This window comes from Gadus morhua, chromosome 2 (assembly GCF_902167405.1).
Source record: "Gadus morhua chromosome 2, gadMor3.0, whole genome shotgun sequence".
Taxonomy (NCBI): domain Eukaryota; kingdom Metazoa; phylum Chordata; class Actinopteri; order Gadiformes; family Gadidae; genus Gadus; species Gadus morhua.
Window position 1 is genome coordinate 12,744,206 of NC_044049.1, and position 27,073 is coordinate 12,771,278.

Here is a 27,073-nt window from a genome sequence, read left to right on the forward strand (position 1 = left end):
CTTTGGGTCCTTTCACAGCTCTCTCCACGACCTATCGGGGGCGTAGGCAATGTGAAGCAACGCATAGCGCTGTGCTGTTTGAGCCAATCAGAAAGCAGGAAAAACGTGCGTCTATCGGTCGATGAGAAACAAATGACATGTCCCACGCTTCGCTCTGCAGATGCGCACCTGCTAAACCCAGGAATCCGTGCAGTTCACGATAGACTACCACATCTCCAAGACCCGGGGCTTCACGGAAAGCGGCACTGTCGTTCTTCAAGAGTAAGGTAAAGGAATTATTCTGATTTATTTTTTCTTTTTAAACAGCTTCATTGAATAGTCGGTCTCAACTCACGGTGTGAAGTCTGAGCAGGTTCTGAATCAAGTCATACGGGTCTGTCAGCTTTTGCTGCCATCCAGTTTGACTTAAATTCCATTTGACTTGAGCGCCATAATGATAGTAAACCTATTTGTTGTAGCGTCCTTCATTATTTTTTTTAAACTACTTCATAAAGATTCAAATTTCTCGTTCTTACCAATGTGCAGCTTTGTTAAATGATCAATGTTTCCAGATATATGCTCTAATTGTAGACCTATGCAATTCAGAATGGTTGTGTTTTCCTAGGGCAGTGTGTCATTTAACAGTCCCGGCGGATAGGATGATCGGGACTTTTTCCGTTGAGTTGTCTGGATCTCTTTCTCTCTTTCTCTCTGTCTCTGTCTCGCTTGTAATTCATGTTAAGCTGGCATGAGTCCAGCAGTTTGGAGACATAGGGACGTTCTCGATCAATACTGAGAAAGCTCCACGACACATCCATTAATCACTATAAAGAGGCACTGTACAGCTTGTCCGAGGTCTCCCGTTGACGCTGCATCGTTGCTTTTTGGCTTTTGAATAATGACCCACACAGGCAACAACAAAATCCAGTCAGTCGAGCTGTTGTCTTTTAATTCTCAAATCCTGCAAGTTTAAATAAGGGTCTTTTATTTCACCCTAAGGTGCTATTATTGAGGTTAAAACACTATTGATTAACTTTGCCATTCGTCCAAAGTAAGTGGACAAATGCTTAATGGGAGATGGGTTAGGAGTGCACTAGTTAGTCCATTCATTTTGTATTTTGAATGTTTATAATCATAATGATCCAGGAAAAGCACAGAATGCACAGCTTAAAACCTAGTCGATCTGAATGTTCAGTTAACCACGTCGTTAACTGGTTAGGAAGGTGGTAGAAAGGAGCCTGATGCAATATCAACCCTGGACGTTTCTCTCTTTGATCACAAGCATGTTTGTGTGCATGAGTTACCCAATGCAACCTTGACACGAATGATAGCTCTGCGGCCCTTGGTCAGATTGTTTTATCATTTTATGACTTGATATCTGGTGGCTCTTGTAGTGCTTTGAAGGGACTGTTGACTGGTTAATGACAGAGCTAGAGTGCCTTTCTATTGCTAAGTGAAACAAACTCTGTATTTAATTTACGGATTTTGGTTTGACCGTTTCAATTAGCTTCCAATGTCTTTCTTTGAATAAATGTTTTTTCTTTTCTGTCGCCAACTGTCTGATTTCAGGTCATTAAAATCGGACAGTCATGTCGGCCAAAGCTATCTCAGAGCAGACGGGGAAGGACTTCCTGTACAAGTACATCTGCACCTCTGCGGCCGTCCAAAACCGGTTCCGCTACGCGAACGTGACGGCAGAGACAGACTTCGACCGACTGGCCAAGGAGCACCCATGGTTACTCACAGAGGTGAGGTTCCATCAACATCTGGTCCACTACCCCCGTTAGGAAGCCATTTAGTTTATTTTTTTTTAACCCTTTTTGACATGACAATAAATAGTCAATAAGGGTCAGTTTGTGGCTGTGGAGAATAGATGAGCACAGAAGCCGAGTATCTTGTGGAATATTGAGTAGTGAGCTTTGCTTGATTTATTTTCTCAATGCACCATTATTAACGTCTGTAGTTTGTAATTACTTGGTAAGTTAATTGTGTCTGAGGTAACAATTCTGCTAACGAGCAACAAGAGGCCATCCTGGCAGCTTCTTGGCGTAAATGAAACCGACCGAGTAGTCGATGGACTGGGAGCGCCTACATGGGAATATGCACTTGCCTTATTGAACCAGCGGTAATGGAAAATAATAGCCTTTTCCTTATTTCTAAGTATCACTTCTTGCTTGGGTCTTTATAATCAGTGGAATCTCCAGATGGGACTAGATACAAGTAATGGCTGGCTAATTAAATGACAGTGACTCATCTCTGAGGGTTTAGTCTTCATCCTTTCCCCTCTCTCTCCACTGCACTGCATTTTATCTCTGAGCTGTATAAATGGGCTGTGGCAGGACAGGGGGTGGGGGAACGCAGATAGGGGAGGAGAGATGATGGCAGTAGCACAATTGATTAGGAAATGGCCTCCCCCCCCCCCCCCCCCCCCCCCCTTCCATATCGTAATGGCTCCAATCTCATTAGTCACTCTCAATCTCCCAGGTCACTGAAGAGAGGTCACAGGCTTGCTGGGCTATGACTGGATGTGAGGGGGGATCTTCGTTCCTTATTCATTGTTCACCCTGTCGGCTGTCGTTTTCTAAAATGTTGTCATCCACTCCAGTGTACGATATGATTCTTGAAGGCAATTATAAATGAAAAGCTCATTAACTTATTTCAAAATGTTTCAGAAGTTATAAATAATGCATGTCAAATCGTCATTTTATGTTAACAAGACCTAGTTTTTTGAGGGTGTATAAAATGGAAGGCTGTAGGGCACCCAACCATTTAAATGTGGGCATTTAGCAGACGCCTTCATCCAAAGGGAAAAAAATGTCACGAGGCACATCTCACCCTCTGCAACGACTTTAATTCGGTTTGGTCTGCGATAGACAGCAAAAGGTTCAATTTACAAAGAGCCAGGTACTCTTGGATACCAACTGTAATAGCCCTTTTAACAAATGAATGAGCATGATTTCATCCTCTCACATTTGCAAACAAACGTTTCTGCAATTGTAATTGTTTTACACACTAAAACAAATTTGTATTTGAGCTCTGATTTACTTGTACAGTGGAATCTATTGTTTATAAGACTACTCGGGTGTTATGTGTGCTTGCTGCACTATAAATGACCCATAAAGAATGATGAAGATCTTCTGCATTTGAACTGGGATGTTGTTTCTGTTCCTCCTCTTCCAGCGGCTGGTGGTGAAGCCCGACCAGCTGATCAAGAGGCGGGGAAAGCTGGGCCTGGTTGGCGTCAACCTGGACCTGCAGGGCGTGAAGGCGTGGCTGAAGCCTCGGCTCATGATGGAGACCACCGTATGTAATTCAGCAACCCCCCCAGCCCAGCCCCCTCTCACCTCATTAATAATCAGTGCTTGAACTGAAAAGTGCGTAATGACGGACCGGTACATAGAGCGATTTGACACATTGACGGCCCCTCAAAGAGTGCGAAAGCGCCACGGAACAACGGTGTCCGTGTATGCTGTGGCGTGTGTCACGGTGTGTGGACTGTCTGCGCACCAGGGGGTGTATCATGGGCGACCATTGATTGCACTTTACACTGGCCTGTCTCTCGAAACATACCTTTCTGTCACCATCTCTGCGGTGCGGAGAACACAGACAGACAGAGAGAGAGACAGAGAGAGACAGAGAGAGACAGAGAGAGAGACAGACAGAGAGAGACAGACAGACAGAGAGAGAGACAGACACAGAGAGACAGACAGAGAGAGAGAGAGAGAGACAGACAGAGAGAGAGAGAGAGACAGACAGAGACAGAGAGACAGACAGACAGAGAGAGACAGACAGACATACAGAGTTCTGGGGTTCACTCCCTATTTCAATAATATTTGATTATCTTATTTATGTACATTCACAAACACCCCTATGACAACTACTCCTGGAATATTAACATTTTGGTACTATGGCTTTGGTCTTGCAACTTGTGATGGGCACATTTAATTATTAGAACATACTTGGAGAATATGAATTCTCTTATTTTTTCTTATTAACATGTCGACAATGAAAAATTGCCTAAATTGTGGTCTAATTATAAAGTTGTTTGGCTTGCTTTAAAGTTCTATGTGGACGGTTTAGAGGATACCCATCAAATAATTGTGAATAAAGTAAAGATATAAAAGAGACATTTTCGCCAATGTCTGCTCATAGACGTGTGTGTGTGTGTGTGTGTGTGTGTGTGTGTGTGTGTGTGTGTGTGTGTGTGTGTGTGTGTGTGTGTGTGTGTGTGTGTGTGTGTGTGTGTGTGTGTGTGTGTGTGTGTGTGTGTGTGTGTGTGTGTGTGTGTGTTGTACTGGATTTATTCAGTTTGTTACAGTGGTCCTATTGGTTCAGCACACGGTCAAATTAAACCCAGATTTCGAAATTGTAAGAAATTCATGCTCACATTTATTAACAATTATTTTGGCAATACAAGTCTGAAATTGTATCATTAGAATTCATCAAAACTCGACCGTAAGTACAAACTGGAAACCATATTTTGGCAACAAAAACACAACACTTATTTAAGTATTGTCTGAAAAGTTTTTGAACAAAGCAAATTGTGTTATATTTGCCTTGGCACCAACAGTTATTTTAATATAGCCAACAGGAATTCAGTTGTATACATAGCATTTATATTTCGGTTGCACATTTGTATTTCTTTTGAAGGATTGCGGACCATTTTTTTCCTATTTTCTTTTCCCTGAAGAGTTAAAGGGTTGGAAATGGCTTTTCATCTAGGGGTTTATCCTGAGGCTCCGAGATGCTATTATTTTTCTGTCCCTTCATTTAAGTCATTCTCTCTCTGCAGTTGCGTTTTTCCGTTCAACGGCTGGCTGCACTTTGCCAGCCCTTGGTAACTGTGTTCCCAGTGGCCTTTACCGGAGATTTGATGACAGCCAGTCCAAACGCTCTGACAATGTCACTGTTATATTCCTGCCTCCAGTAGCATAACAAGCCCCCCCCTCCCCACAACCTTCCTTGAATCCTGTCTCGAATTCTTCAAGTCCTGTCTCTCTCTGGGGATAAACAATGGAGTTTATTTTCAGCCTGTTGCTTGTCATTTTAAGGTAGCAAGAATTTCCAGTTACAGATCCACAACTTCTGGTCTTCATGTAGTACTTTATAAATGTATGTTTCGATATTTTTTGAGTTTCAGCTTTTGAGCTTGGATAATTGGTTGTGAAATTATTTTGATTCAACTGTGTTTCGTAGGTGGGAAAAGCCAAGGGGATTCTGAAGAATTTCCTCATCGAGCCATTTGTCGCCCATAAGCAGGTGAAGCAACTCATTACATTTTATTACATATTAACGTGCTTGACAACATTATAATGTTATTGAGGGTTATCAATGTGTGCATTAAGCATCAGAAAATTATGATCCACATAATCTATCAATCTTACTTCCATTCAGTTTATCAATTTCCTTCTATTTTTTCAAGCCGTTTAATGGCTGGATTCTATTTTCCCTCATGGTTACGTAGCTAAGCGTGTGTCCAATTACAGCACACTCATGTGGCCAAGCCAGGCCATTCACATTACGGCCACAATGCCTATTCACAGAGTGTCAGACTTCGAGGAAATACAAATCGAGAGGGGCTGGAAATTCAGACCACACTCCTACAATCCTGACTTTTTCCAAAACTGAGCTTATTAGCTGACTTGGTATTAATTTACTTTTGGACATCTTCAAGGAAAGATATTCTGTAGGTGTGTTGTATCTTATGGTTATGGTTATAAGGTTATATGTTATGGTTATTCAATGTTTTAAGATACGGTTTTTTTACTATTTTTTTTAAGCAATGCTGGACCACTACTAAGCGTGGTGGAATTTTAACCTTCCCTTATCGTTCAGGAAGAGGAGTTTTACGTGTGCATCTACGCCTCGCGGGAGGGCGACTATGTGCTGTTCCACCACGAGGGCGGTGTGGATGTGGGAGACGTGGACGCTAAGGCGCAGAAGCTGCTGGTGGGTGTGGACGAGAAGATCACAGAGGAGGCCGTCCAGAAACAGCTGCTCACCCATGTCCCCAAGGACAAGAAATCGTGAGTTACCTGATCCCGCAACGGGCTCCAGTGCTTCACCCGAGGCCCTTTGGTGCATTGTGAATTTAATCCATCTGAAACAGAAGTGAATTCTACTTACAATTTATAATCTAGTTATGTATGTATGCAACTATGCATGTATGTATGTATGTATGTATATTATAACCATACAAAAAGCACCAGCTGTGCTTGAATGAGGTTTGGTCATCCCTGCAGTGAGAAAGAACCTGATGTCATTCGGCAACATTATCTTCTATATTTTTTGAAAAACTCCACATCACTCTGACGCACAAAGTGTCCAGTAGAATGGGGCGCAGGAGCGTGTATCTAGTCTGACGCACAGGCAGTGGGCCAGCGACTGGGATGAAATATGGCAGTGCAGTAAAAGGTTTCGCATCTGGGGCCAGTGGTGAAAGGCATTGACGTAGTTGTTCCATCAGTGTAATGAACCCCCCCCCCCTTCCCCCTTTGCCCGCTCTCAGTTGCTTTTCCTTGACAGCACCCCCCCCCCCCCCCCCCCCCCCCCGGCCTCCCCTCTCCCCACCCCGCAGTCCATTACCAAGCATGCTAACATTCAGAACACGTCCCGTCTGCTCTGAGGGACAGAAGCAGTCCCGCCCACGGCCCATCCTCTCCTCTCGGGGCAGCAGGTGCTGGCTGGAGTCCCCGCCTTGGCTGACATTGAGAGGGATAGACCCCATTCACAATGCCTCACCCTTGGAACACCTCGCTGTACACCATAAACCCGCATCCCTTCATTGCTAAATGGCGCCTTGGGATGCTGAGTCATCACTAGGTGAGGGAGGATGTGGAGGGCGAGAGCTACCAGTGTCTCCCAGAGGGGGGGTATCAGTCCTGCTGACAAGAGGGGCCAGACATGGGTCACAGAGGCTCTGAGCTGCCGGTATCCAGATGACGGACAGGAGGGCAATAAATTGCTGAACCAAACCAGATCTCCCCACCCCCTCTCCATATCTCCCCCGCCCTCCCTTGTTGCGATGTTTTGACAGCTTGTGGGGGAGGGAGCAAATTGCATTATTTTTCCTTCTTCCTTCTTCGATGCCGCCTGTTGTTTTGGTTGCTGCTGCTGCTGCTGCTGCTGCTAAGAACATTAAAGTATTCGATTAGATAAATAACTGACAGAGAAGGGAAAATATGAGCCCTATATTGGCTGACATTTTGATAGTCAAAAGCAATTGCATTGACCAGACTCAAAGAAGTCTGGAGGGGAGGAGGACGTGTGATTGGACGACTACAGAAATAGTCTGGGAGGGAAAATGACATGTGATCGGACAGCTACAGAAGCAGTCTGGAAGTGAAGAGGACTTGTATATGAAGCTCTAGCTGGGATGCTCGTAGCATCTGCAGTTCTATCCCTCTCCGTGCCCACCCCCACTAACCAATACTATAGGCAGTGTCAAGGACCTTCCAATAAGGAAGATCCTTCAAACACTGACATTTTTAATTGTCTGTAAAGTTGTGATACCAATTGTTTGTATAATCTGACTTGGTGAATTACATTTTTTTATATATTTATTAAACTTATTTTTTTATAATACCAGTTTGCATCTTTAAAGTGTTTTGGATCAAAGCTAGAGGCACCAATTTCTCTCAAGGTTTCTGTACAAGGACTAAACAAAATAACTTGTATGTCTAACGATGCACTTGACTGATCAGTTCACAGGTTCTCCATGTTGGTTATATTCTTGAATATCGTAGGACAAATATCCGTCACCTGTGTTTTAGGTAATATACCATCTAAATCCCAAAATACAAGAGCTCTGATCCATGAACTCTATGTCCCTGCAGTGTCCTGGCCAGCTTTATCGTGGGTCTCTTCAACTTGTACGAAGAGCTCTTCTTCACCTATTTGGAGATAAACCCACTAGGTATGTGTCTTTACTCTGTACTTTTTTCGTTGTGAGTTTACCACATCTTTACAGGTCTGCATCATAAAAGGAAAACATTGGTTGATTTATCTTCATAAATATGGCATGAGATTATGAAACAAAAATCTGAACATGAAAGAGGAAATTTTAAATAAATTGCATAATCCATTAAAGAACATGTTGATCCTTGAGGGAAAGATGAGTCAGAAATTCCATTTGTATTTATTTTTTTTACACCGAAGGGACCAGGAAAATATTAAATAATTCATGTCCGGTCTACCGCTGTTTGATGTTCTTTTATAATGAAGTCATCTGGTCTTAGCAGCTGTTGCTAGGGAGACGTGGGACTTAGAGCAGAGACCTTCTTTCATGTTTGGCCAATCTGTATGTATTTGAAGTTATTTTATCCTTTCTTTCTATTTAAAAAATGAAAATACTTCATTTACCTCCCCCCCCCCCCCCTCCAGTGGCTACCAAAGACGGCGTGTACGTTCTTGACATGGCGGCGAAGATTGACGCCACGGCCGATTACCTCTGCAAAGCTAAGTGGGGAGATGTGGTGTTCCCCCCACCCTTCGGCCGGGAAGCCTACCCAGAGGTAACGTCTTGCTGTCTGACTGTCTTTGGCCAGAAATGTCCCTATATATCCAGTCTGTAATTAAATCAATGAACATTGCAGTTAACCAATACTTTCCAAGCAGATGCATAATACAATAGCTAAACTTGACAAAGCACATTATATGTCTGTACTATTACATTTTTACCAATTTTATCAAAGAATCCAATATTACCCCGTTCTTATGTGACTATTCGACCGTCTACCTGCATCCTGTTCGCACAGAAGATGGGAAAATTTAACAGGAGTGCAACTCTGTATTTAAATTGAGGACTGCTCTGTTATTTCCGATGTTCCAGAGAGGCCGTCAATGAGGAAGTGAAGAGTCTCCTCTCCACAGTGGTTAATCAGTCTGAGTCAGCTTCGGCGAGTGTTCCTTGGTTTCTATGGCAACAAAAGAAAGGCCCTCAGCGGTAAAGGTCGTCTAGAGACTACGGTCTGTTCCTGATTTATAATTGCAAATGATGTGGGTTTTTTTCATAGAGCTGCACTCATCCACTTTGATAAATCAAAAAGGCTTCGCTTCTCAGGCCTTGTGTGCATGACAAGCTAAAGAAGAGCCCAGCGTTGATGTTGATGTGGTGCATTCCTTATGGGCAGAGCGTTGGAACCTTACCTAGTGCCACGCTGCCTTGGGATTCTGGGACGCCTATTCTCCTATTTAAATTTCGCCATGAATTCTAAAATGCTGAATTTTCAATAATGACTTTTCGGGAATTGTTCTCCAGAAACAAATGTACATTCCAATCTAATATTGAGTTAAAAGAAAAAATAATTACTGTTGAATTGATTACTAATTCATAAATATACTACTATACTGCCAGTCATCTGTTCATAAAATCTGAACTAATGACCTATTTGCTCTACCTGGTGATCAGCTGCTGGGGGTGCAGAGCCAGCTCAGCCCCCCCCCAGCCCTGGAGCTGGCATCCATGCTTATCACAGGCTTCATACGCAACCACACAAGAACACAGAGGCCTTCCAAACAAGAGCCTCAAGAAGAGAACACAGCCCATGATCACTGTAGAGATTTGTGTCTAATAATAATAATAATAATAATAATAATAATAATAATAACAACAATGATACACTTTATTTGTTTAAAGGGGTGATATCATGCTTTTTCAACATTTCCCTTTGGTTTAGACTGTTATCTGACCTATGTGTGCATGTTTTACGTCTGCTAAGCTAGAAAAATCTAATTCCACGGGGGAGTATTCGTGCCCAACGAGAACGCCCCTCAATAACTGTGTTAAACAGCTCGTTTGCGCTCAAACTTTATTTTCGTAGTAGTGTGCAGTGGGCGGGGCAGACGTCGCGCATCCTGGCTACCCACAATGTTGAAAACTTCTCTGATGCAAATTTGCCGATGCACGCACAAAGCGTTCGACCAATCGCGGCAGAGTGGCCTACTCAGGAGGGGGGGCTTAATGAGACGTGATATAAATCCGACCGTTTTTGTAAGAAATGAGCTGTGTGAGAATCATAATCTTAATTTTTATAATACAAATGCTATTATTAACCCTAAAAAAAGCCTGATATGGGCTCTTTAAACCACCTTGTGCTCGAACACGCACAATAGAAGGAATCGCATACACATTTAAACATGAAATCAATAGAGGCAGGGATGAGTTGAGTAGATACAAACCAATAAATATATAGGCAATAAATTATCAGGGATTTATAAATGATAACTCGTTTGTATGAATGCAATTGAAAATAAATAAATAAAAGAGGACAATTTTAGAAAGATTGAAACCAAGAGCCTGCTGTATATTTGGCTTCAAAGAGATTTAATCTATCCTAAAAGTGTTTCTGTCCTAAAATGTACATATTTCAATGTTCTAGTCTTTCTTCACCGGGTTGCCCGGCCGCTCTTGAGTAGCAGAAGGGTTTCTCTTATTGAGCGGCTGTAGCCTGGAAGGGAAGTGGTGGGCTGGTGGGGTTCAGTGACAGCAGGTGCCTTTGATTGGCTGTCTCCCCCCCAGCTGTGACTACCTGCCACTAACTCTCACAGGCACTGCTATGCATCAGAGACAGTGTACTGCAATCTTAGTCCCTCAAATCTGGGTGGACGGGGTGTTTCTCTTTCTTTCGCCTCATATATGTTCGGAGAAATCTTGTTGTTGGAAGACAAGACAAGCTTTTTTATCAACACCGGCAATATAATATTTACCTGTATAGTTAGGGGTCCGAGCAGCAAAGCTGCTTTGTCCCCTATTGTTTCTGTAACGATTTTATTTTTTTCTTCCTCAAATTCTGTAAAAGTCATACTGCAGCCTATATCGTAGGTCGAAAACCCTTGAAATGTTCGGGTATGGTCACCAATAACCCCCTCTAACCATAAACCCAAATTTGTGTTACTGCACCCAAAGGTGGCGCTATTGTAAATAATCATGAATTAGGCTTATTTCTCCTCACCAGATTGACCTGGAATCAAAATTCTTTCATAATATTATTCTCTAGAATCGGATGCATCTATAAAACCCTGGTCTTTTGCTCTAAAAATGTTTATTTCCCCACAATTTCATAGAAATGCCAAACGCCCACAGTCTCAACCCATTTTGCCTATATGAACATTTTGTTATTGTATATCTACCATACGGCTATCATTAGGTGGATACCATTAAGAGTGCAGATTTTCAGATCTGTACTATTTTAAGAAAGCCCTTAATTCTCTTGTGAAATGTGCGCTTGGAGTTTTCTTGATGTTGTTTGCTTATCAGTAACACTCATTGCACATGACCGCAGCCTTCAACAAGACTAGGCTAACATACTGCTAAACCTATTGTTTCACTCCCTAGACAGAGTTGAGATCAAGGAGGTGAAACACTTCGTTGTCACTGGTTCACCCTACTAACCTTAGCTAGTCTCACAAGGCCAGCCTTTCAATACTGAAAGTGTGGGACACGGCGTTGATTGACTGTCAAGTATGCCAACTAGTCAGAAAGAGGCCTTGATTGACATGCTACTGTCACAAATCAAGGGCCGTACAAAGGGAACAGTGCTTGTGTAATGAATCAAACCTGAATTTTTAAAGGTGATTTGTAACAATCTCTCGGCGATCTATCAACAAAAAAAAAATGTATAGACTGATTAATCCCATGGATGTAAATATAACAATTTACAGCTCTGTGACTGACGATAGTGACAGCGAATGAGAATCGTGTCTTGAATTCCTTGAGACGCTGGCTTGCTCCACTTGTCCTGAACCTTTGACACATAGAGCTAGTCACGGTGACGCAGCGCAGATCAACAGAAGAGGCTGGGACCGGAGCTCACCTTGACCCCCTGACCCCTTTCCTTCGGCTCTCGCAGGAGGCGTACATCGCAGACTTGGACGCCAAGAGCGGCGCTAGCCTGAAGCTGACCCTGCTGAACCCACGGGGGCGGATCTGGACCATGGTGGCGGGCGGAGGCTCTTCTGTGGTTTACAGGTAACCCAAGGGGACGACCAGGGGGACCACCGTTGCACTGGGTTGTTAAGGGCTCTTCATGGTCCCATGTTCCCGCAACGCAATGACCACGCAGACCCTTCGACGCAGTCGTGAACGTTTATGGTTCTGCGACGGGTTTAAATAAGCGGACCAATCACAGCCCTTGCTGCAGCGTCGCCTCGACGGAAGGTTACGATTTTTGGGAGGCGCACGTCCGGCCCCTGCGGTGGACGCAAGGAGGGTCCGCAAGGACGTAAGGGGTCCGTAACCCCTTTGCCGTTGCGTGAGCATGGAACCATAAAGAGGCTTTAGACTAATGGTCTGATCTGGTTCATGCATGTCCAGGGGGGGATAAGAGACACACTCTTTCAGAGGTGGACCATTTACGCTTATTGTGTTGCCCTGCTGTCTGTTCCGCAAGTCTGTCTAGATCTATAAACAGAGGGTGAATGAAGCTTCAGTTATTTCACACTTTTGTATAATATTTAATTACACCTTATTTAAATAAGGTTCTTTATAACATAACACAATGTTTTAAGTTGCTTGGTTATTTTATACTTCAGAGGCTGACGTCGACGGAGATAAAACGCATCCGGTTTTAGCACTCATAAAGCAAACCTTTGATGGCACACACAGAGAAATGGATGTTATTCAAGCAGCCCTGCACTAGACCGCCTGCTCAGCTGTTGGCTCTAAATGAGATCCCCTCTCTTTCTCTCTAATGATGACGTTCCGCCAAAGGATTCTGCAGGAATATGCCCAAGACTCCGTCTGTCGGGGGGGGCGGGAAAGTGCGACTTTCATACTCACAGACTGTGACTAATTATGCCCACTGTGTATGGAAAATGAGTTTTTTTGTTTACACTGAATCACTGACTCAAAATGTAGGCTTGTTAAATTGTTGATGGGTTTACTACACACACCTGTCTGGTTTGGGCACTGCTAATTAGAATCGGGTTCATTTCCGCAGTAACTGTACACAAGTGTGTAATTATCCCTATAGATCAACGTTTTCAACAAATCCCAACTTTGATATATATATTTCAGTTACTAACTGAAAACACTCCTCCCATAGCGACACGATCTGCGACCTGGGCGGGGTCAACGAACTGGCCAATTACGGGGAGTATTCCGGAGCGCCGAGTGAGCAGCAAACCTACGACTACGCCAAGACCATCCTGTCCCTCATGACCCGAGAGAAACACAACGAGGGTAGGCTGTTCCCCTTTGCATCTTGAGATGCTGAATAAGTACATTTGATTATTTACCCCCGGCCATTTTGTTTTGCAGGAAAGGTTTTGATCATTGGTGGAAGCATTGCAAACTTCACAAATGTTGCCGCTACATTTAAGGTAGACTGAGTCAATTGCTCCCCCACATTTCACTGTCAAAAATAACATTTCACTTGTTTGTTTAGTTTTTCCAAATAACATGTACCTCTGCGTCGTGAACAGGGAATAGTCCGGGCCATCAGAGACTACCAGGTGCCTCTCAAGGAGCATGAGGTCACCATTTTTGTTCGTCGCGGTGGACCAAACTATCAGGAAGGACTGCGGGTGATGGGGGAAGTGGGTGTGTGCCTCAAATCAAACCTAGCGTGCGTGTGTGTGTGTGTGTGTGTGTGTGTGTGTGTGTGTGTGTGTGTGTGTGTGTGTGTGTGTGTGTGTGTGTGTGTGTGTGTGTGTGTGTGTGTGTGTGTGTGTGTGTGTGTGTGTGTGTGTGTGGTAATGCGGAAGCAACTTTTTAACTTCTTGGATAACTTCTTTGATCGATTTTCTGATATTTAATTGAATTGTTTCTTAAACCTTTGTTGTTCTTCAGGGAAGACAACTGGCATCCCCATACACGTCTTCGGCACCGAAACCCACATGACTGCCATCGTTGGTATGGCGCTTGGACATCGACCCATCCCCACCCAGCCCCCGGTCGCCGCCCACACTGCCAACTTCCTTCTCAATTCTAGTGGTGGCTCATCGGTATGACACCGATTTTGAAAATTTTTAATTTTTTTATATCAATAACCCATCAAACTTAGGAATCATCCCACCATTATTTCAAATCCTAATAAGAAAACCACTATTGGTCAGCAACAGTGAGCGTAATGTCCTGTATGGCTGTCCGTGGCCCTGGGCCACACTGTAGGCTGGTCAGTTTGCAGTTTGCAAAAGGCTCTTTTGTGCAGAGACTTCCAGGCGGCTTTGTGTACTTCACTTGTCCCTGTTAGTCGGGACACAATGAACCACTGCTGCTGCCCCGAGGCTTCCATTAAAAATGTGCAGTGAGGTGGCTTACAGAGCTCATTCTCCAAGTGCATGTACATGCCTGCCTCTGTCCTAGCCTTTTATTTTACTTTCTTTCTTTTTTTTATTTGCATATCTGTACAACATGGGGTGGTTTGATTGGGGCATTAGTGCATCCTCAGGAATGCATTGCGACATAATCTGGTAGCGACCTGAAACCAGAATATAAACAAGCTGTATCGATTGATTCACACGGCTGCAGAGGAAGCATACTAACTTCAGAGACTGTACCTTGACATTTCATGATGCTTGACTGTCTGTATGTCGCAAAGCGAAATACTTGAGGAGAAACTGAGGAGTGTAACATAAAACGTTTACCATTTTCGTTATGTAGTAATGCAAAAAGCCTGGTGTTCTACAGAAAGTGTGTGTAATGCAGTCTGTTGGATGTTGATGTGGGGCCTCTCATGTCCAGACTCCTGCGTCCAGCAGAACCGCCTCCTTCTCTGACAACAAAGTCAGTGCTACTAGCTCACCTGCTAAGAAGCCCAAGACGGGCACACCCGCTGGTAAGAAGTTTAAATGCACTGCGACACTCACTCAGTCAAACCGTATCCCCTTACACCGCTCTTCTTTTCTGATACATTGCGCAAGAATGCATTAAAATAAAACAGAAACATCTGTTATAGTTTTAAAGCTCCACCCTTTGGACGTCTGAGATGTTGCAGCCTAAATCTAATCTCCACAGTAACTATAATTCAAAAACGCATGTTTAGAAGTTTATTAGTGAAAAGCAAGCAATCTTTTGAAAACAAATGTGGGACTTGGACGTGGCAATACATTTGGACCAGACTATACGAACCCTTCAGATGAGTGATATGAAATGAAGTGCCCTTTGTTCTAAACCAGTTTTCTTACAAAACATTTAATCCCTGTATAGTATTTTTTTCTTCATGCTCATATCTTAACAAACAAAATCTTTGAATGAGGGGTTCAGTATCAGGATTGGTATTAAAGACCAACATGGCGGTCTAACCCTTACCCTAGTAAATCTCTTGACTTTTGAGAAAAATGTGGCGGTAAAAAGCTTAAATGGTCTTTTCTCTCTCCCATTTCTGTCCATAGCCAAAGCAACCAACCTCTTTGCCAAGCACACAAAGTCCCTGGTTTGGGGCATGCAGACGCGGGCTGTGCAGGGCATGCTTGACTTTGACTACGTCTGCTCCAGGGACGAGCCGTCGGTCGCTGCCATGGTCTACCCCTTCACGTGAGTCGGCCTTCAGCTGGGATGACTCGGATCTATTCAAACTTGCATTTGTATTAATCTCGAAAAATGATTTTTGTCTGGCTGTGTATTTTTTTTTTTGTATCTGTGCCATTTGTTCCTCTATTGTATTTATGTATTGTATCTTATTTATGCTGTCTTTTGGTTACTATTTTTAATTAATTTTTAGATATCTATAATCTATATTTCTCCTTTTTAATACGTTCTCAATGTATTACAAAGGAAGAAGAAGAAAAACAAAATGTTTCAAAGAAAGAGCTTTCCTTTCTCTTTTATGCAATCTGCAATACAAATAAATCCAACTTTTCATGTCCTGCCTGTTGTCTGCCAGTGGGGACCACAAGCAGAAGTTCTACTGGGGCCACAAGGAGATCCTGGTCCCGGTCTACAAGAACATGGCCGACGCCATGAAGAAGCATCCCGAGGTGGACGTGCTTATCAGCTTCGCCTCGCTGAGGTCGGCTTTCGATAGCACTATGGAGACCATGCAGTACCCCCAGGTAAAGACCCCCAACATGGGTACCCGGTCAGAGGACCGCCCTGAGGGTAGTGATTCAATTCATGGCCATGAGATGAAAACATGTTGGCTAATTTAGACAACTGATTGTAAAATATTCTCAAAGGCAGGCTTAACAACTTAAAGATTATATTTTACCATTATATTACCTGTTTTAACTCTCTCAGTTATATACATCTGGCAAACACGTTTTCCCACTTCTGCATGATCCAGTTCCTAAATGATTAAAACACAGTTTTTTTGTTCCATGCTACTTATGAACTTTTATTGAAATGCATCATGTTAACAAAGTAAGTCGTGGAATGCTGTTCTGGTCTCTAAAGCTGTATATGCTTGGTATGATCTTGTCTTTTAGATTCACACCATAGCCATCATCGCGGAGGGCATCCCAGAAGCCCACACCCGGAAGATCATCAAGAGGGCAGACGAGAAGGGCATCAACATCATCGGTCCAGCCACGGTTTGTACCTGCTGGCCAGTTGAAGGCTTAATGGATTCAAAAGAATGACTTCAGTTTATTAATAGGCTGCGTTCAATTACACCAGCCATGTTGGAGCACATACAAATGGGCCTTTTCTATTCATCGGCTCGTACAATAATAATAATAATAATAATAATAATAATACATTTTATTTATAATGCACTTTATATTCAAGAATCTCAAAGTGCTTCAGAGGAAAAAAATATCAAAAACTATTAAAAGGGGAACCTCAAAGAAAGTTTAGCTAAATGCTCTTTTAAAGAGATGGGTTTTGAGGTTCTGTTTAAAAAGAGCTGTAGTCTGTGGAGCCCTCAGGTGATCAGGGAGGGCGTTCCATAGTCTAGGGGCAGCAGCAGAAAAGGCCCGATCACCCATGGTGCACAGCTTCGTATGTCGGGTTTGGAGGGTGTGAGTGGATCCTGAACGGAGTGTACGTGAGTTTGTCGGGGGGGTGAGGAGTTCCTGAAGGTAGAGGGGGGCAAGTCCGTGAAGGCACTGGTGGGTGAGGAGGGAGACCTTGTACTCAATTCTGAGTGGGACAGGGAGCCAGTGCAGTGATTTCAGGATAATAATGTATTTATTCGGCATGTTGCGCAAGGTCTTCTCCCTAGTGGGACCCCAACCCGTGTCCCCGGTGTCATTGCGGGCTTTCCTGTTCCATGTGCTCCCCAGGTGGGCGGCATCAAGCCGGGCTGCTTCAAGATCGGCAACACGGGGGGCATGCTGGACAACATCCTGGCCTCCAAGCTGTACCGGCCCGGCAGCGTGGCCTACGTGTCCCGCTCCGGGGGCATGTCCAACGAGCTCAACAACATCATCTCCCGCACCACCGACGGCGTCTTTGAGGGCGTGGCCATCGGAGGGGACAGGTGTGTGTGTGTGTGTGTGTGTGTGTGTGTGTGTGTGTGTGTGTGTGTGTGTGTGTGTGTGTGTGTGTGTGTGTGTGTGTGGGGGGGGTCAGCGTTATTAATGAGAGAGGGTGAGGGATATGACGCCTCTCCAAACCAAACATTTCTGAGTTTCAATCTCCCCATTAGGGGTTGCATGACCGCAGACGTTGCCGATGAATCCCCTCCCCCCTCCTGCTTTTGAGGAAAGGTGAGGTGGAGTTGGACGCAGAAATCTTTGGGTTGACTGCGGTGGTGACAGCTATTTAATTGTATTTGGTCAGGCGCTTCTGTGCTCGGTGTAACTCTGTGTTTGCCTCAGCAAAAACTCACCAACTGATGTCTTTCCTGCAACCGCCTTATTGGTAGTGTGTGAAATGACGTGCCAAAGACGACGTCGCCTGGCGGGGTCGACTCGTGGATGTAACGTCAACCCGCCGATTCGTCTAGTAGACTATCCGACCCCTAGAAAATGTGGTCTGTTTCTTGGTCTGTTTCTTGTCCCCCAGGTACCCAGGCTCAGTGTTCACGGACCACGTGTTGCGCTATCAGGACACCCCAGGGGTCAAGATGATCGTTGTTCTGGGAGAGGTGAGGGGCATGGGTTAACACACAGGACAGATATTCCTAGAAACAGCCATCACAAACTCACCTCAAGCTTCCAGCTGAACCATCTTTTAAATGTGTGAGACTGTGACACCTTGATTGGTGGGCGTGATATATCGCAAAAAGCTGCGTAACTTCCCATTGATATGCGTAACGCCACCCAATTACACAATTATCCCGAAAGGTTTTTCAAGGGTGCGTGATGATTGTTGGAAGGCCTCCCCCAGCCCCGGCCATTTCCTTTTTTTTGCCAATTGGCTCCTCCACAAGCCACGCCCACTTCCAAGAGGCTGATTAATTGGCGCTGATCTGGTGTTTGCTCTTCTGAGCACATTTGCTGTTGTTATTCCACCATTGGTTTCTTTATGTTCTGTAGATTGGAGGAATGGAGGAGTACAAGATCTGCCAGGGGATCAAGGAGGGCAGGATCACCAAGCCGGTGGTGAGCTGGTGTATCGGAACCTGTGCCACCATGTTCACCTCAGAGGTAAGGGGGTGTGGAGGATTGTTTGACCCTAACCATTAGGTTCTTTGCCTCTTATTTTTCCTACATGATTCGTTCCATCATAGTATCCTTTTATCCTTGTACCTTTTATCCTAGTATCTTTATTTTTTTAAAGATATACTTTTTAGATATCTTTATTTTTCTTCCCAAGTTTGAACGTTTTTTGTGTGATCATATTGAGGTCATTTTTTTGAGGGTCTATATATTTAAGTGTCTTTATTGTTTGCTTGAGTGCTCTTTTTTTGAAGTGTCATTTCAAATTGTATTTGAAATGACACAAGCTTAACAGTAAAAACCTCTCTCTCATTTCTATTCACTGATGTATATTTATTCTACCCCTCCCAACAGGTCCAATTTGGCCATGCCGGAGCATGCGCCAACCAGGCCTCAGAGACGGCCGTGGCCAAGAACGAGGCACTGAAGGAGGCCGGAGCATTCGTCCCCAAGAGCTTCGACGAGCTGGGAGACCTCATCAAGTCAGTAAACGAATGATCACATCAGTCAGTGGATCCTAAAGGTTTTCTAGTCCCTGAACCATTATCGTACTTCCGGTTATTTTGCACACATGGAATTAACTTGGGACAAGGAACTCGTCTTTTCTGCTGCACAAAGACCCCATTACACCTGGCTATCGAATATGAATAGGCAATCGGATATGAATAGGTTATCGCCAAAACACATATGTATAACTTGGTGCGATGGTTTCATAAGCCATGTTGGTGTAGTGTAATTTCTGGCAATGGTCTAACCTGGTTGTGATCTTTATCCCTGTGCAGGTCAGTGTATGATGATCTCGTGGGCGAAGGCGTGATTGTGCCAGCAGCCGAAGTACCCCCTCCCACCGTACCGATGGACTACTCCTGGGCGCGGGTCAGTAGACTCAAGTGCCGCTTACATATTCCTTTTTGCAGCGGAGGAAATGTTATGTTTGTTTGATTCTCATTGACCATCCACTAGTTTCCATTAATTCATTCAAAGATCAGACTGCACAACATTTTGGTCTTTCACTATGGTCAGTCCAATAAGGCGATGATTGCGTCATAACATCTTGCCGTGGCTTGGTCTGGAGACGGGGCACTCAACATGTTGGAGCGCCGTGCCTGCTGTCCTCGCGGAAAAACATGTACTGATGATGATGAGAAAGAATATTGTTCTTGTGTCCCTCTGGCCGCCAAAAGGAGCTGGGTCTCATCCGTAAGCCGGCCTCCTTCATGACCAGCATCTGTGACGAGCGGGGCCAGGAGCTGATCTACGCCGGCATGCCAATCACGGAGGTGTTCAAGTCGGAGCTGGGCCTGGGAGGCACACTGGGGCTGTTGTGGTTTCAGAGGAGGTCAGCAGTATTCCAGACCGTTGGACGTCCTTCTGAGAGGACAGACGCTTTGTTTATGATTAATATTGTATAGGCATTTTTTATTGCAAAAAGTAACTGTGTGTAATGAGAATTATTTAAAACTTCTAGATGAAAAAACAAACAATAGATTACAAATTGAAGACAGACCTACAATAACATTCAGCAACTCTAGTGACAATGATAAAATATGAGATGCAGGATAAATCCGATCTACAGAACAAAATCTGAAGATAAAGATGGAAGAATATTATGGTATTTATTGCGGAGTAATCATATCCTACACTCAGCAACCCAGTCCCGTCCACTGAAGTATTTTAAGTCGAATTCTTGACTATATTGACATTCCAGTAATGTCCTTCAGAAAAAGTCTGCCAACTGGCAGGCTGATATAACTATCACACTTAAGGTTGGACAATAGCGCGCCAGGGGGAAAAGCCGGCTCAGTGATTGGCTCCCGCATTAACGTTTCGAAACAAGAAATGTATTGCTGTTCTCCAGACCCTTCTGCAGGGCGAACTCAAATCGCCGGCAGAATGGGCGGGGCTACCCAGTCTACCTTTTTACCATACTAAAAACCAAACATTCACTTCTACAACACATGAATCCTGCTAATGTCCACCCCTATAGGCTACCACGCTACGCCTGCCAGTTCATTGAGATGTGTCTGATGGTGACAGCCGACCACGGGCCCGCCGTGTCCGGCGCCCACAACACCATCGTGTGCGCCCGTGCCGGGAAAGACCTCATCTCTTGCCTCACGTCTGGCCTCCTCACCATTGTAAGACCCCCCTGCCGCTCTCCTTCTGCACGCAGGGTTTACCTGCACACACGCAAACACCTACACTCTCAGCCAAAAGGTCCCTGGTTCGATCCCCAGCGTCCACAGTCTAGCTAGCCTATGTCCAAACACATAGCCCTTACCTGCTTCCTAATGACATGAATTCACCGTTAATCTCTTTTGGAGATTAACATTCTGCTACATGACGGCCGGGTCAACACTTTGTCATGGTTGTTATTTAGGGAGACCGGTTTGGAGGTGCCCTGGATGCCGCAGCCAAGCAGTTCAGCAAGGCGTTTGATGGCGGCATGCTGCCCATGGAGTTTGTCAACAAGATGAAGAAGGAAGGGAACCTGATCATGGGCATCGGACACCGGGTCAAGTCGGTCAGTAGCCGTAGCATCTTTCCTCTTTTGGGAAAATATTTTGAATTAAAATAAAACTGTGCTCTATAATGTTGAACCGTGTTTCCATTAGATAGTAGATTCTGATAAAAAATGATGTGATGTTTGGCTCTCAGCTGAAGGTTCAGGGTTCAGTCTCCCTGAAGGATTCAGCAGGATGCTGAATCCTGCTCCTTACTGGCATGTTTCTCAAAAAGTCACTGTATATGATTATGATACATGAGACTGAATCGTTATTCCCTACCTTACCTTTTTCGGCACACGCTCAGATCAACAACCCAGACATGAGGGTCCAGATCCTGAAGGACTTTGTGAAGCTGCACTTTCCCGCCACGCAGCTGCTGGACTATGCCTTAGACGTAGAGAAGATCACCACTTCAAAAGTAAGACAGAGGGACCACACAATAACTGTTCTGTTCACCGCCACAGTCCAATACTGAACCACTTGAACTCATCCATTGTCCCATTGTTTTTTCCTTGCTTTCTTCTTTTGTTGTTGTGGTTTTTGGAAACAGAAACCAAACCTTATCCTTAATGTGGACGGTTTTATCGGCGTAGCTTTTACGGACCTGCTCAGGACCTGCGGTGGATTTACACGGTACGAGAGCTCCTTAACTTAAAAATTATTATTCAGGTATATTTTATTTTGTTACATGTGTACTTGGAATATTGGTGCAGTCATCCTTATTTATTGAAGGAATAAAAACGATTACAAACTTACAAATAGCAAAATACACATTTGAATGTAGGAATAGCAAAAAACCCATTTGTATGGTGCATGCAGATGTATCCAGCCTTCATTGAGTGAAACGCTACTTATATATTTACCTACTTCGCAGAGATGAAGCGGACGAGTTTGTCGAGATCGGAGCGTTGAATGGGATCTTCGTCCTTGGACGCAGCATGGGATTCATCGGTGGGTTGTCCCTCCGTTCTCTATTCAAAAAGGCCTTTCTTTTGGAGACGTCCTTTGAATAAGAATGATTTTTGTACCCATTATTTCAGGACACTACCTGGACCAGAAGAGGCTGAAGCAGGGTCTGTACCGCCACCCCTGGGACGACATCTCCTACGTGCTCCCCGAACACATGTCCATGTAACGGTCACATGTACTGTGATGTAGCAGACCCATCTAGCCGGCCCTGACTCCCCCTCTGCTTCCAGTGGCCATCACCCTGACCCTTAATAATATAACCCTGTTATTGTTCTCCAGCCTCCCTGGGGTCACTATGGCATCTCTCCAGTAGGCCCTGCTGTATTCATCTAGATGGGGCGTATATACCCAACAAAAAAAGAAACGCAGAGGGAAATGTGTGGTTCTAGTTTGTACAACCTATTGTGCTGCAGGCGTAATTAAACTGTAATGTGCCATTCAGACAAAGCTAGCCGTTGTGAGCTTTCAAGATAGTGTGGGCACCTGTCAAAATGAGCCGAAACAAGTACCCTACCCTCCTGACCACAAATCCTGTTGCCAAGACGTATTTTCAGGATTTGGTGTTCCTTAGCAGTGTTCATCCCTAGTGTGTCTCTGATTAGTTGAAGAAAAAAATATGCTTTGACGACAACATTGTAATTCTATAAACTAGCATGTCTGTATCTCTGACTATTATATCCAAGTGCAGCACTCTTGTGTCAGTGTCCTATTAGAAACATGAGCTTTCCGTAAGCTGGAAGCCTTTAGTGCAATAATATGTAAAATGGTACTGTAGATCAGAAGTTTATTTATATATGTACATGTACATTGAGATCTATCAACACCGTAAAATAATCATAGTTTTGTGATCATTTTGGGACAAGATTGCATGCAACATTGGACCACTTTCTCTGTTATTCCTGTGGGGGTTGCAGTAGTTTTATCCCATAAATACTTTTGTTTTATCTGGTCAGTTGACATTGTTCTCCATATTTTGCATCTCAAGACACAATACTGTAGTCCTACTATCCTTAAAATGATTGTTAGTTCACTCTTTCTTGTAGAGATGTTTGAACTTTTCAATGAGTAGTGTGATACATGTCATTGATTCTGAACCATGCTAATCATAGCTAATTTCGTTCCACCAGTGTTTTAGTGTGACAAAAGGTTTTGTATAACTCTCATGTAACCTTATGTGCCTGTTTGGATTCATTGTCTGTATAAATAATGAAAATAAATCAGATCATTAAAGTTATGTCCATTCATGTACACAACATAATTCATTAATTAACTGATTGACATGATCAGGATGTGAATTCTAAATATAATAAATATAAGATTTGTATATCAAACAAATCTATCAAAGATATCCTATTTATGTAGGCGAGTGACAAATGACTCTTGTATTAGTGACAGAAAACAAATAAATTGAAAATGTAATTATTAATCCAACCAAGGGACTCCCGTGTCGAATTCGGTACAAAAACATGCCTAGACAAGTGAAGTGATATTTCGGGTCTGTCTAGGACTAGGGCAATGCTGCCTTGCCCTGGGCATTTACGACGATGATGTACGCATAAGACCATAACAACCGGGACGATGGAGAAGCGCTGAGCCGACAACCGAGTATTGTCGTCATAGGTGAGGTAACGCCTTTCGCATACTGCGCATGTCAGATGGATATCTGTTTACCAAGATGAAGTTCGTTTAGTATTCGACCTTCTTCAAAATTAACAGAGATAGCTAGTCTTTCGTATAATACATTTCAGTAGGCCTAATAATAATAATGATTGTTATTATATTTGTTGTTATTCAATAGAATTCCAATTCCAATGAAATATTCAAGGTTAAGGATCAGAACTAGCAATACATTTTCATTTGTTATTACCCAAATTATTTTTGCCCAAATGTTTTGGGAATTCAAAATATAATTTGCTTCCTGGCAGATACAGAAACAACCAAGACATACGTTTCTAAACGACATCAACAACTGCTGAAAGTGCCATCATAATTTATTTGAGGAATGAGCAGTGTTAATAATCTCGCAAAATATATTTTATTGTATTAGACCTAGCTTGTCTAATTCTATTTTTTTTTTTGATTCATAAATTGTAAGCTACTTTGTGTTTGCTGATTTCCTGCTTTATGTCTGCCCATTGCTACATCGAATCATCGAATGCGAACCTGACTTTATATTTGATCCATGTTTTGAGTCCACGTATGTGTGTCTGCGTATGTAGCGTTCTTTCCTACACTAGTTTACTAAAATTAAGATTTCTTTCGTCCTTCGAAAGAATGGCAGCTGCAGCTCCCAGCCCGGATGATTCTGTCCGGAATGGTAGCAGCACCAGTACACCCAGCGCCATTGCTGGAGACGGGGAAACGGAAGAGGCCGAGGATTTCACCTCCGCCTCCCACTGCTCAGAGCTGTCTCGCCGGCAGAACGAGCAGAGAAAGCAGGGGCTTTTCTGCGACGTGACGCTGGCCTTCAGCAGTGGGGCGGCCACCGGGAATGTCCAGAGCTGCGAGTATTCAGCCCACCGCTCCGTATTGGCTGCTGCAACGGACTATTTCACCCCCTTGTTGGGGGGACAATTCTCCGAATCCGTGTCTGGACGAGTTGAGATGAAAGAATGGAGCTCTGAACTTGGGCCAGATCCAGAGACGGTGGAGAGTGTCATTCAGTATATGTACACTGGTGAAATACGCGTTAGCACCTGCAATGTACATGAAGTGTTGGAGCAAGCTGACAGGTAGGTTTAAGATTCAGATTATTGTGTTAATATACTCGTTGTGAATTAACCCTTTTGGTTATTTTGAGGCCAAACCTAATGTCTCCTTTAGATTTTCATTTGGTTGGCGTGCTTTACCTGATTTGTTTAGCTACCATTCTAAATGTAATCAAAGAGATGTGTGTCCAATCATGTTGTGTCCATGTGTCCAATGACGCTAGCATAATATGAACTGTAAAAAATGTTTTTGTCTGTTTTAATAGGTTCCTTCTAGTGCAGTTGAAGGACTTTTGTGGAGAGTTTCTGAAGAAGAAGCTGAGCCTGACCAATTGTGTGGCGGTCCACAGTCTAGCCCACATGTACACTCTTGACCAGTTAGCTTTGAGGGCCGCTGACATGATTCGCCGCAACTTCCACAAGGTCATCCAGGATGATGAGTTCTACACACTGCCCTTCCACCTGGTCCGGGACTGGCTGTCTGACGCAGAGATCACGGTGGACTCTGAGGAGGTGCTCTTCGAGGCGGTGGTCAAGTGGGTGGAGAAGAACTCTGAGGATCGGGGCCGCTACTTTGAGGAGCTGTTCCGTCTGCTGCGCCTGCCCCAGATCAAGCCCACCTACCTGACTCGGGTGGTGAAGTCGGAGCGCCTGGTGGCCGCCAACGAGGCCTGTCTCCGGCTGGTGTCGGAGGCCGTGGAGGGCCACGCCATCCACTTTGAGAACCTAAAGTCGGCCGACATGGAGCTGTGGTCCTCGCACATAGTCGCTTTCCAGCCGCGCTTCGGCCAGAACATGGACGTGATCATGGTGGTGGGCGGGGTGTCCGAGGGAGGGGACTACCTCAGTGAGTGTGTGGGCTACTTTATCTACGAGGACCGCTGGGTGAACCTGCCGCACATCCACAACCATTTGGACGGCCACGCCATCGCCGCCACCGAGTCCCATGTGTACGTGGCCGGCTCCATGGAGCCGGGCTTCGCCAAGACGGTGGAGCGCTACAACCCCAACCGTAACACCTGGGAACAGGTGAGCAACCTGACCACGCGCAAGCACTCGTTCGGCCTCACCTGCATCAAAGACATCCTCTACAGCATCGGCGGCCACGGCAACTTCAGCCCAGGCTTCAAGGACGTGAGTGTGTACGAGCCCGAGCCGGACAAGTGGCACAACCTGGAGTCCGCGCCCAAGATCCTGCGGGACGTGAAGGCGGTGAGCGTGGAGGACCGCTACGTGTACGTGACGGCGCGCACGCCCGTCGACACGGACAACGACGACGGCCTGAAGACGGTGACCACGCGCTACGACACGGAGAGCCGCCAGTGGCAGGACGTGGACTCGCTGCCGCTCATCGACAACTACTGCGTCTTCCAGATGGCTGTGGCCTCCACCAACTTCTACCACACGGCCTCCTGCTGCCCCAAGAGCTACCCGGTGCGGGACGAGGTGGCGCGGCAGAAGATCAGCGCTCGCATCTCCGACGACATCCTGGAGAGCCTTCCGCCGGAGGTCACCAGCATCGAGGGCGCCGCCATCTGCCACTTTGACGAGGACGTGTTCATCATCGGCGGCTGGAAGAACAGCGACGACGTGGACAAGCAGTACCGCAAGGAGGCCTACCGCTACTGTGCCGAGCGCAAGCGCTGGATGCTGCTGCCGCCCATGCCCCAGCCGCGCTGCCGCGCCACGGCGTGCCACGTGCGCATCCCTTACCGCTTCCTGTACGGCTGCCAGCGCTACCCCATGCCCCAGAACCTGGCGCGCCAGCGGGATCGCATGCAGCAGATGCAGCAGCTCCACCGACGCACGCTCACCCTTCGCAGGCAGCTACAGTCCCAGATTGAGTGCTGAGGGGCTTCCTTTTCCTCCCTCACCCATTCCATCCACCCCCCGGGGCAGAACCGAAACAAACCCTCCGCGGCCGGCCATATCAAGACCCATTCTACGGCCAACATCCCCACCGTCTCCCCCTCATAACATGTTGCAGTGCGGTACCAGTGTTGCTCCTCCATTGGATGTGATCCCATTAAACTCCCATCATTCCATCGGCTCTCAAGCTGTGTGGTGTGTTAAAGACCCTGTTTGTCTGCAGGAGGACGCGCTGATTGTTTATACATGTGAATAAGAGACTTATACAATGACCAATGGCCTCTGCCCTCGTGGGTCAGGCGTTGGTGAGCGCAGAGGTTTATCATATATGTACATACATAGTAAATACCTGTGTATATGTATATGTTTGTATGGATATTTTACATTCCTTTATTTGATTGGGTGTGCAAGAAGAGGCGTAGCATTGTCTGTGTCTGTGTTGTGTTCAAATCCTTTCGGTCCAATTTGTATATGAATGAAGTCCGATTCCATGGTGACACTGACAATCGCATTGTGTAAGTTTAACATCGGTCATAATATTGAGTAGCATCTTCTTAA

At 44.9% G+C, this 27,073-nt stretch overlaps 2 protein-coding genes across 3 annotated transcripts; both read left to right on the forward strand.

The window, feature by feature from the left end:
• Positions 1-111: 111 nt before the first annotated feature.
• Positions 112-23,168, forward strand: aclya (ATP citrate lyase a). Of its 2 annotated transcripts, none has more exons than XM_030347016.1 (28): positions 112-266; positions 1,549-1,727; positions 3,160-3,282; positions 5,176-5,238; positions 5,815-6,005; positions 7,815-7,894; positions 8,362-8,492; positions 11,829-11,947; positions 13,023-13,159; positions 13,238-13,299; positions 13,402-13,519; positions 13,769-13,923; positions 14,663-14,756; positions 15,313-15,454; positions 15,804-15,972; positions 16,345-16,449; positions 17,143-17,339; positions 17,867-17,948; positions 18,340-18,450; positions 18,817-18,944; positions 19,245-19,338; positions 19,647-19,801; positions 20,450-20,600; positions 20,843-20,986; positions 21,274-21,387; positions 21,520-21,602; positions 21,844-21,920; positions 22,010-23,168. In XM_030347016.1, exons 2-28 carry the CDS (start codon positions 1,569-1,571, stop codon positions 22,102-22,104), a joined length of 3,279 nt encoding a protein of 1,092 aa, XP_030202876.1. In that variant the 5' UTR covers positions 112-266; positions 1,549-1,568; the 3' UTR covers positions 22,105-23,168. The 2 variants fall into 2 exon arrangements, with proteins under 2 accessions (XP_030202876.1, XP_030202884.1); XM_030347024.1 differs by having other exon boundaries at positions 128-261.
• Positions 23,169-24,095: 927 nt separating this feature from the next.
• klhl11 (kelch-like family member 11) lies at positions 24,096-26,775 on the forward strand. The gene is made up of 2 exons (XM_030377999.1): positions 24,096-24,670; positions 24,913-26,775. Exons 1-2 carry the CDS (start codon positions 24,138-24,140, stop codon positions 26,495-26,497), a joined length of 2,118 nt encoding a protein of 705 aa, XP_030233859.1. The 5' UTR covers positions 24,096-24,137; the 3' UTR covers positions 26,498-26,775.
• Positions 26,776-27,073: the final 298 nt, after the last annotated feature.

Coding starts and splice junctions, on each gene's coding strand:
- aclya (XM_030347016.1), top strand. CDS start 1,569: ATGTCGGCCAAAGCTATCTCAGAGCAGACGGGGAAGGACTTCCTGTAC. Junction 16,450..17,142: donor ACATCATCGGTCCAGCCACG/GTTTGTACCTGC, acceptor TGTGCTCCCCAG/GTGGGCGGCATCAAGCCGGG. Junction 18,945..19,244: donor GAGCTGGGAGACCTCATCAA/GTCAGTAAACGA, acceptor ATCCCTGTGCAG/GTCAGTGTATGATGATCTCG.
- klhl11 (XM_030377999.1), top strand. CDS start 24,138: ATGTGTGTCTGCGTATGTAGCGTTCTTTCCTACACTAGTTTACTAAAA. Junction 24,671..24,912: donor GTGTTGGAGCAAGCTGACAG/GTAGGTTTAAGA, acceptor CTGTTTTAATAG/GTTCCTTCTAGTGCAGTTGA.